The sequence below is a fragment of the Notothenia rossii genome (genome assembly GCF_949606895.1).
Source record: "Notothenia rossii genome assembly, chromosome: 6".
Classification (NCBI taxonomy): Eukaryota; Metazoa; Chordata; class Actinopteri; order Perciformes; family Nototheniidae; genus Notothenia; species Notothenia rossii.
The window spans coordinates 42,098,776-42,110,126 of NC_136909.1; the positions used below are offsets into that span (position 1 = coordinate 42,098,776).

General features: G+C 44.5%; 1 protein-coding gene across 1 annotated transcript in view; it reads right to left on the minus strand.

Moving 5' to 3' along the window:
- Window positions 1–3,545: 3,545 nt before the first annotated feature.
- ydjc (YdjC chitooligosaccharide deacetylase homolog) overlaps window positions 3,546–11,351 on the minus strand; it is a 22,112-nt gene continuing 14,306 nt past the window's right edge. The window contains exons 5-6 of the mRNA XM_079690957.1: window positions 11,166–11,343; window positions 3,546–4,918 (exon numbers count right to left, since the gene is read on the minus strand). Coding sequence (XP_079547083.1) covers window positions 4,588–4,918; window positions 11,166–11,343 — 509 coding nt within the window. The 3' untranslated portion in view covers window positions 3,546–4,587. The remainder of the gene's footprint in view (window positions 4,919–11,165; window positions 11,344–11,351) is intronic.

Here is an 11,351-nt window from a genome sequence, read left to right on the forward strand (position 1 = left end):
TTGGCTGGGGGGATTGCAAACCACCCCCCGTAAAACGAAAAAAAAATGTTGTGAAGCCACCATTTTATTAGCATTATTAGCCCAGCGCAGAAACGCAGAGAGACTAACTTATGGTCAACACAAAATAAAACATGGGAGCGGTGGAGATGAGGAGGTGTCGGCGTTCTGGCGATTTACTCGGAAGGCTTCAGTAGAAGCTGCTGGGAGTCCCAGCATCTTCTACTGAAGCCAGTCCCCAACAACCGGGGACTTCCGGCCGGGGATTTTGGGCGGCAGTATACGCCGTGAAGTTGTTTGCGGCCTGCCAGTAAACCCAAAGCAGAAGAAGAAGAAGTGACGTCAGCGGCTCCATTTGCCTAATCCACCCCCAGGGACTTATTCCGGTGTGAACGCGATCTGTACTTAGTTAATCAGAACTAAAGAGTTCTGATGAACAAAGTTCTCATGAACCTTTGTGGGAAAAGTACTGCGGTGTGAATGCGCCTATAGAGCAACTCTCATAGGAATTAATGAGGCCACGCTGTATCCAGTTCTACATCTATGCTCTGGCCGGACAATTTTTTGGTGCTCGAAATGAACCGGATTCGGGACCTAAGAGGCTGCTCCGCTGCGGTGTGCAGAGGAAAACCCGGTGATTTTCAAGCTCCCGCTCCGAACCGGCCCTGAAACACCGTTGGTGTGAATGAGGTATGTGAGCTGATGGCCGGGGGCTGAGTAGAGGTGGGAGAGGTAACTGGGCCATTTCCAGGCAGTGGGGACAATGGGGGGTGCAGCAGGGGGGAATGGGCGCATGACTGATCAAATCTGTTGAAGAAGATATTCAGGTCGTTTGCCCACTGGCGGTCCCCCCGGACCTGGGAGTCTGGCTCTTTGTCTTTGTATCTCCTCATATAGTGTTTGTTGTAAAGGATCAGATGTTCTCTCTTCTCTGTCAGCTGTACTGTTCTGTAGGCTAATACTTTAAGTGTGAATCTATACGCCTACTGCCTGAATCTGCTTTATGGTTTTCACTTTCTTTGCTTCATTTGTTCTGTTTTTAATTCAGCAGGTGAACCTATATGTTCATAGAATAGTGTGTGTGAGCTTAACTGTGTGTATTAAACTAAAACGGAGCATGTTCTGTCAGCTCAGATTTTATTTCTGCTTTTTTAAAGGTGGGGTAGGTAAGTTTGAGAAACCGGCTCGAGATACACTTGTTGTTATATTCCATGGAATGCTCTTAACATCCCGATAGCAATGAATATCTTAAGTACTTTGACAAAAAATCAATAAAAAAATGTCATCTGTGGAAGCCGTGGCGCTGTAAAAAGCACGACCAATCATCTGAGTCGGCCCGGCTAAAATAACTGGATGGCCTACCTGCTTGTCAGCCTTCCATCTTTGCACAAACTTATCTCGTGCCCTCATTGGTCATGTGCGCGTTCGTGTGTGTTGGAGGAGGGGTTCTGTAAGGAAGTGGCAGATTTTTTCCGGCTGTGTGTTTTCAAATTCTAGCGCACTCGAGCTGGTTTCTCCAAAATGAACTACCCCACCTTTAACCTGTAGTATGTGCTCATGTGTTTCAGTGTTGGTGTATAGGCTGCTGGCTGAATATGCTGAGTGAAAGGCAGCTTTTCTTATAAATAAAATAATTGTTGATCCTAAATATCTTGGGTCCTTCTTTTTTAATGTTTACATTTTTCCCATGTCATGCTTTTCTGGTTATTACCCGTCCCCTTGTGTGTTATGAAGGTTTTTATGCATGTAAACGGTCTGCAGAGTCAAAACCCTCAAAGTACACCCTGTAGCGAGTAAAACTCTAACACAGAAAATACCTCCCCAAAACGCCTCGTTGGAGATACGTCACTGTCCATTGATGTCATGCGTTACCCGGAACCAAATGGACCAATCCGTGGAGCCGTTACGCTACGTCTGCGGAGCCGTTACGTTAAGCCCCCGCTGATTGGTCCAAATTGACCAATCCACGGACATCCTCACACACACACACTCAGTGCAGGCAGCTCTGCTGATCTCTCCTCCCTGGCTGCAGGCTGATAACAGACAGTTGGGATCGCGGCGAAATTCTCTCTGCAGACCCATTCTCACAGCGTTTATCAACCTTTTTCTTACTCAATATCAAGCCACACTTATTGTTTTTACTTCGACTGTGACTTTGTGTGTGCTCAGGGTGAGTTTGGCTGTCGCTAAACAAGGAAACCACACCTCCACGGAGCTCAGCGCGATTCACAACGTCCCGACCAATCAGAGCACACTGTGCTCACAGGGAGGGTGGGGGCTGGAGCTATTGGAGCTACAACGAGCCGTTAAAGGCAGAGAGTGAAATTCAGTGAATACACGTAGTTTACAGAGATGCTGTATGAGAAACCAAAGTGATTTTGGAAAATTGCACAATATAAGTCGATTCTAGTAGACCTCAACAATGGAATTATGATCAGTAAAAATGGCCATGACATGGGACCTTTAAGTAAAAACATCTTATTGCTATTTATCTCCTCTTGTCTTTTTGCATTGCATTTAATATTGAGGTAATTCAAGAGTAAATACAAGTAATCAGGTTACATTACTTTGGATTGTGATACCACAGTGTTTCTCACCCACCAACAACATAAAACAGTTGCTGACATTGGACAGTTAATTCCTGAAAAACAAAACAAAAAGGTGTGATTGTAAAAGAAACAAACTTAAGCGAGCTGTCTTAAAAAGTGAAGTCTCAAAGTGAGGCACAGCAGTTATCACGTATACAGAAGACATTTTAGTGACAGAGCTCACTGCACACAAGATCAATCCAGCCGCTAGGAAAGGACCACCCCCCCCCCTGCATTCTGTGTGAGGATGATAATAAAAAAACTACCAAAATAAGACTTTTCATTGCACTGATTTTCTGGACATTGCATTCCTGTAAGTCCAGCAGCCGGTGATATATTTTGTTTCTCCAACTACTGTATGTCTGATTAGTATTAAAACAATGTATCAAGAATACGAATATAATGAAAAATGATCATCTGTTACAACCCAGTCTGACGGCATTTCGTGTTATAGTCACGAAATTAATTTAATCTATTGATTCGTGTTCACCAACACAATTTTCGTGTTACACAGAACGATTTTAAAAGCAATGTATTTCTGTTGGTGATATGTTTCGTACCTGCACCACGTCTTTTTGTCCGGTCTGGTTTTCGAAGACCAGAAGCTTTGTGATTCATAAAAACATTTTCTTACTCAATATCTTACCCTATGCCTAACCCTATCCCTTTAATTTAAAATTGAATAATGTCGTTTTTTTTTGCCGTCCGTGAGGAAAAGAAATGGGGCTCAGAGCCTCAGAATACTGAAATCTGTATTTGTTGTCATCTTTTTTTCCTTCTAATTTGTTATTATTTGGTGCAGGCACGAATCAATAGATTAATTTTGTGACTATAACATGAAATGCCGTGAGACTGTGTTGTCTGTTATGTAGGTTTGGAGAATATGTGCTAAAACTGCTCTGAGGGCTTCTAAACATGTACAAATTAGAGATAGAAAATGACACGTTGAAACATCAGATATCGGTTTGACATCATTTATTCGCCCAGCTGTTCAGTCGTTATCTCTGTAACAATTTAAACACAGCAATGTAAAACAAGTTTCAACAGAAACTTTATCAATATATACAATTTCAAATATCCAGATAAAAAGCTATAAATATTACAAAGCGTACTGTTACAGGTGCATGTTCAATCACATTCACTTAGAGTCCAACATTTGGCAGGTTATCAGATGTTCAGTGCTACAGACCTGAGTTCATTAGGAATCATTTCATCAAATCCACAACGACAACATGGCTTCATTTACTGAGGAATACACATGAGCACAAAACTAAGACTCAAACTCTGAAGATACTTCATCCACAAAACGATTAATTGCATATCAATTACTCATCGTGTGCAGCCATGAAAAAATAATGTTTTTAACAATAAAAGAGAACATGGGTTGACTGATTGTTATAAAAATCATCCTTTTGTCAGTTTTCCTTTTAAAGGAATAAAGTTAATTACAACTTCCTTCTGAAGTTTCATTCCGCTACTGACATCTGGTGACATCACGACAGAGAGGTCAGAGACAGGTCCGGGACGACGACGACAAAGCAACAGCTGATCCAGATTATTGAACCTCTTCCTGAGCCTATTTGAGCTAAATACCCCTTATTGCATGATAGCACAACCCCGGTGAGCCCCCCCCCCCCATTAAAAATGACACTTTGTCTTTAAGATTAGAGAGAGAAACATCAGATACCAGTTTTGTTCTCAACTGTAAGGATCTATAGGAAGTGAAAGTCTATAACTCAGTCCAACCTCTGCGTTCCTTCATTATTATTAACTTAATTAGTGACTGATTAGTTAGAATTTTAATTCATAAAGTTTTAACAGCGTGGCAGTGCACATATTTCTGTGATTTTAGGAAATGTTTCAATAACAAGATAAGATATGCTATTATAAAAACCACGTCTGGAGTAAAATCCTCACCCCCCACATCACATACTGCTAGTCCGGGCACATTGAGAGTGATTTGTGCTCTAACCACTGTGTCTCTATAGGATCCACACAGTGCTCAGAGGTGTCTGAAGGCACACAGCTGCACCCCCTCCCTGCGGTAGAGTGCCAGCAGGGTAGGGTCCCTCAGCACGCCCAGCTCGTGCTGTCTGTCAGCGGACTGGGAGAATTCGTCGGGGCCCTCCCCACAGCCCCCCTCCTGGGGGAGACTGGGGTACCCCGGGTGGACCATGAGCTCTGCTGTGACCACAGGCTGGTGAGAGCCTGCTGACCCGCTGGAGGGAGAGCCTGGGGGCCCCGCAGCCAGCGCCTGGCTGAGGGCCCGCTGCAGGTTGGGGACGGACATGTTCTGGCCCATGGTGGTCAGCCCCAGGTACACATGGGGCCACCTGGGGACAGAGGGGAGACAGTCAGTGTGCGTCAGCCAGAGAGAGGACAGAACCACTGCATGCATCAGCAGGTCATTATTCAACCTTCAATTAACAACAACAAGCTGCATCAACTCTCATCAGGGACATGCAGCAGAGGTGGAAAGTAGCTAAGTACATTTACTCAAGTACTGTATTTAAGTCAAATGTTGAGATACTTGTACAGTACTTGAGTATTTTCATTTGATGCTACTTTTTACTTCAACCCCACTGCAATTAAGAGGTAAATGGTGTACTTTTACTCCACTACATTGATTTAATAGCTTTAGTTGATTTACAGATCTGGATGAATGATTTGAAATATAATCAACTCTTAAATCAGACTTTAGTTCCACCTGGATTAAATTCACAAGCTACCCTGCAGTATACAAAGTCACTCAAACTAGCTGCACCCGAGTACTTTTCCCACCTCTGTGCAGGGCGACACCTCTGGGGATTAATACATCTAATGGGATTCAAATATTTATCAATCTGTGTTTTAATTTAACCTGCAACAATGTCTGCAGGTTTTGAGTAGACAGTGTGTTCGCCCTGGAAAAAGGACAATTAACTCTTTGATTCACTCCAAAGGAAATCTGTGCACAGCCACTCATCGCATCACATTAATGAAACCATGCCAACACATGGCTGTGTTAGAGAGATCTCAGCTGATTTGATCACCTGCTCACACATTAATACTTCTGCTCCCTCCACCACTGTGCAGATCTATGAGTGAAAAAGACAGCAGAGTTCAAACACAGTTCCACAGACTGTGTGTGTTGTAAAGTGAATACTCAGCTGTGACACACAACCATTACACAGGGCCGTATACTTTATCATTAATGTTTCACTAAATCTATCATTAAAGCCACGATACCTGAAATATCATTTTAATCGTCATGAAATGTGGACAAGATAATCAATAGCAGCTCGGTCTGTCTGAGGAACCTGATGATAACAGATTTGGTTCCCTGTACGAATCTATTAAAGGTCCCATGTCATGGCCATTTCTACTGATCATAATTCCATTGTTGAGGTCTACTAGAATAGGTTTATATTGTTCAATGTTCCAAACTCACATTGGTTTTTCATACAGCATCTCTGTATAGTATGTGTATTCACTCTCTGTCCTAAACGGCTTGTTGGAGCTCCTGCTACTGCCTGCCCCCCCCCCCCCGAGCCCACTGTGCTCCGATTGGTCAGCTCGCCCACTCAGGTCTGATGAGTCCACCACCGTTACAGCGGAACATCAGTGATTATGTGTTACAATGGCGTTAGCAACCAGAAAATGACACCAGTAATGACAAACAGATGAGAATGCTGCGTGGGGTCTGGGTGCCGTGTTGGCGGGACGTTGTGGGGCTCGCTGCTGTGAGGAGCGGACAGTGTGAGCTGGGTTACTGGTGTGGTTTCCTGGTTGCTGCGTGGGGTCGGCGAGACAGCGAAACCCAGCCTGAAACAGGGTGTTTCATGTTGTCGTTGCTGTGGACCTTCTTAATACCTTGGAAAATGCCGTTTAAAGGTCCCATGTCATCCTTTTCTGGTTACTACCCGTCCCCTTGAGTGTTATGAAGGTTTTATGCATGTAAACGGTTATTGAAAAACCCTCAAAGTACACCCTGTAGCGAGTAAACCTCTAACACGGAAAATACCTGTCTATGCTGCCCCAGAACGCCTCGTTGGAGATTTCTCTTTTTCCATTTGTTTCTTCCGGGAACCGCATGACGTCATGTGGTTCCCAAAATGGAACCAAAATGGACCAATCCGCGGAGCTCCTCACACACCAGGACCTTTAGCGTACATTTTCAACTAACAGGGAGTCCCATTGACTTGCATAGAGCTCCCTGGTTGGTAATAGACGAGTTGGGATCACGGAGAAATGCTCTCCGCAGACCCATTCTCACAGCGTTATAAACCTTTTTCTTACCCAATATCAAGCCACACTTATTGTTTTTACTTCGGCTGTGAGTGTTTGTGTGTGCTCAGGATGAGTTTTGCGTTGTCCCGCTGTATCGCCGACCTGGAAACCACACCAGTAAGCCAGCTCACTGAGCAGCGAGCCTCGCAACGTCCCGACCAATCAGAGCACACTGGGATCACAGGCATGGGGGGGGGGCAGGAGCTCCAACAAGGCGTTTAGCAGAGAGAGTGAATACACATACTATACAGAGATGCTGCCCCAAACCACCTCCTCCCTTCTGTCAAGCGACTTTGTTAACTACTTTGAAAAAAAGGTTGATGATATTTGCTCTTCTTTTTCTGACTCACCTTTACTCACCGCTGGGTCACCTGACCCTCCTTTCACCTACACAGTAACCTCCTTTTCCCCTCTCTCTCCAAGTGAGGTTCTTACCCTTATTACCTCTGCCCGTCCTACCACCTGTCCTCTGGACCCTATCCTTTCAAACCTCCTTCAGACTATCGCTCCTGATATTCTACCGTTTCTCACCCATTTTATCAACACTTCTCTAACTTCTGGTCACTTTCCAAACAGTCTCAAGGAGGCAAGAGTAAACCCTCTCCTAAAGAAACCCACTCTCAACCTGTCTGATGTTATAAACTACAGGCCTGTCTCTCTCCTCCCGTTCCTGTCTAAAACACTTGAACGCACTGTGAACAACTCTCCTGTTATCTCCATCAGAACAACCTTCTGGATCCGCACCATTCTGGTTTCAAGGCAGGTCACTCCACAGAAACTGCTCTCCTTGCTGTCTCTGACGAACTGCACACTGCTAAAGCAGCCTCCCTCTCCTCTGTCATCATCCTTCTGGACCTGTCTGCTGCATTCAACACGGTGAACCATCAGATCCTCCATTGCACTCTCCAATAACTTGGAGTTTCAGGCACTGCACTTTCCCTCCTCACCTCATACCTCGAAGACCGCACCTACAGGGTAACTTGGAGAGGGTCAGAGTCTGACCCTTGTCAATTAACCACAGGGGTCCCTCAGGGCTCTGTTCTTGGTCCCCTCCTCTTCTCCTTGTACACAAACTCGCTCGGATCAGTCATTAGCCCGCATCGTTTTTCATACCACTGCTACGCTGACGACACCCAATTAATTCTGCCCTTTCCCCGCTCAGAGACCCAGGTCGTCGCACGCATCTCTGCTTGCATAGCAGACATCTCTCAGTGGATGTCTGCTCATCACCTCAAGCTCAACCTTGACAAGACTGAACTGCTTTTCCTTCCGGGAAAAGATTGCCCCACTCTTGACCTAACAATCAACATCGGCACCTCTGTTGTTTCCCCGACTCAGACTGCAAGGAATCTGGGTGTGACCCTACAGGACTGTCTCAGAAAATTAGAATATTGTGATAAAGTTCTTTATTTTCTGTAATGCAATTAAAAAAACAAAAATGTCATACATTCTGGATTCATTACAAATCAACTGAAATATTGCAAGCCTTTTATTATTTTAATATTGCTGATTATGGCATACAGCTTAAGAAAACTCAAATATCCTATCTCTAAATATTAGAATATCATGAAAAAGTATACTAGTAGGGTGTTCAACGAATCACTTGAATCGTCTAATTAACTCGAAACACCTGCAAGGGTTTCCTGAGCCTTGAAAAACACTCAGCTTGGTTCAGTAAACTAAATCACAAGTATGGGGAAGACTGCTGATCTGACTGCTGTCCAGAGGACCGTCATTGACACCCTCCATCAGGAGGGTAAGACACAAAAAGAAATTTCTCAAAGAGCAAGCTGTTCACAGAGTGCAGTTTCAAAGCACATCCACAAAAAGTCTGTTGGAAGGGGGAAATGTGGCAGGAAACGCTGCACAACCAAGAGAGATGACCGCAGCCTTAACAGCATTGTGAAGAAGAGTCGCTTCCAGAATTTGGGGGAGCTTCAAAGACACTGGACTGAAGCTGGAGTCCAGGTATCAAAAGTCACTGTTCACAGACGTGTCCGGGAAATGGGCTACAATAGCCGTATTCCCATGGTCAAGCCACTTCTGAACTCAAGACAACGGAAGAGGCGTCTGACTTGGGCTAAGGAAAAGAAGCACTGGACAGTTGCACAGTGGTCCAAAGTCCTCTTTTCAGACGAAAGCAAGTTTTGTATTTCATTTGGAAGTCAAGGCGCCAGAGTCTGGAGAAAGGCTGGAGAGGAGCAAAATCCAAGTTGCTTGAAATCCAGTGTGAAGTTCCCACAGTCAGCGATGGTTTGGGGAGCCATGTCAGCTGCTGGTGTTGGTCCACTGTGTTTCATCAAGCCCAGAGTAAATGCAGCTGTGTACCAAGAGATTTTAGAGCACTACATGCTTCCGTCTGCTGAAAAGCTCTATGGAGATGAGGAATTCATTTTCCAGCATGATCTGGCACCTGCCCACAGTGCCAAAACCACCAGTAACTGGTGTACTGACCATGGCATTACTGTCCTCGATTGGCCTGCAAATTCCCCTGACCTGAACCCCATAGAGAATATGTGGGGTATTGTGAAGAAGAAGCTGAAAGACACCAGACCCAACAATGCTAATGAGCTAAAGGCCGCTATTGAAGCATCCTGGGCATCCATAACACCTCAGCAATGCCACAGGCTGATTGCCTCCATGCCACGCCGCATTGATGCAGTAATCCGTGCAAAAGGATTCCCAACCAAGTACTGAGTGCATTAATGGACATTTTCAAATGTTTGATTGTGTTTTGCTGTTATAAATCTTTTTTTTTTACTTGGTCTGAGGAACTATTCTAATTTTTTGAGATAGGATTTTTGAGTTTTCTTAAGCTGTATGCCATAATCAGCAATATTAAAATAATAAAAGGCTTGCAATATTTCAGTTGATTTGTAATGAATCCAGAATGTATGACATTTTTGTTTTTTTAATTGCATTACAGAAAATAAAGAACTTTATCACAATATTCTAATTTTCTGAGACAGTCCTGTAGATAACAAACCGTCCTTCACTGCAAACATCGCTGCAACAACCCGCTGCTGTAGATACTCTCTTTACAACATCAGGAGGATACGTCCCCAGCTGACCCAGAAAGCAACGCAGGTTCTGGTCCAGGCTCTCGTCATCTTACGCCTAGACTACTGCAACTCCCTCCTGGCTGGTCTACCTGCATGTGCCATCCGACCTCTGCAGCTCATCCAGAATGCAGCGGCTCGTCTGGTCTTCAACCTTCCTAAATTGTCCCACACCACTCCGCTCTTCCGCTCCCTTCACTGGCTTCCAGTAATTACTAGAATCCACTTCAAGACAATGGTACTTGCTCACCATGCTGTGAATGGATCTGGCCCTTCCTACATCCAGGACATGGTTAAACCATACACCCCAACAAGTGCACTTCGCTCTGCATCAGCCAAACGACTCGCTGCACCCCCGCTGCGAGGGGGACCCAAGTTCCCATCAGCAAAAACACGTGGGTTTGCTATCCTGGCTCCAAAATGGTGGAATGAGCTCCCCATTGACATCAGGACAGCAGATAGCTTGCACATCTTCCGGCGCAGACTGAAAACTCATCTCTTTCGACTCCACTTCGAGCGATAGAATTATTTACAAAGCCCTTATATACTAATAAAGGACTGTCTTATCTAAAGCCAGTTGAGCAGCACTTGAAATGTTTGGCTCTTTGGAACCTGATGTACTTATATGATTCTGTTTTCTTCAAGGTTGTATCTTCCTGGTCGAATGCACTTATTGTAAGTCACTTTGGATAAAAGCGTCAGCTAAATGCAATGTAATGTAATGCTGTATGAGAAACCAATGCGAGTTTGGAAAATTGCACAATATAAATCTATTTTAGTAGACCTTCCACCTAGACAATGGAATTATGATCAGTAGAAATGGCCATGACATGGGACCTTTAATACTTTTTAATAGCCTTCATTTTCGCTAAATTTATTTATCAACTTTTAATACTTTTTAAGACCCCGCGGACACCCTGCATGAAAACACAAACTCACTTTGCAGACCATTTTAAAACCTATATAACACACTACAGGAAAGGGAAAAACATAAGTAAGCATAATAGGGCCTCTTTAATAATGCTAAAATATGTTGATTGCCAAAAAAACAAAACTGTGATATAAGCTGTCAATCAAAACAATGTTTGCTCTATAAAAGCCTGTTCACTCTGAAGTCTGTGTGAGGTGGTCCCATTCTGTCCTTATGAACACCAGTTTATCCATATGATCCCAGGACTCATGACCCTCCTCTAAACCTCTGTCAGACCAGTCGAACCATTGAGAGGATTCATTGAGCTCAGTCCACACAAACCTGATTCCGTAGCGGGTGAACACAGGGATGGAGTCCCGGGCGTCCTTCTCCACCTGAGCGTAGAATCTTTGGAGGTGTGCTGGTAGCGCGGGGCAGCCCTGCAGACCGGGCTCCAGGGGAACACGAGTGAACGGAATCTGGAGGTCTGACAGGACGAGTGCAAACACCTCACGCACCTCTGGAACA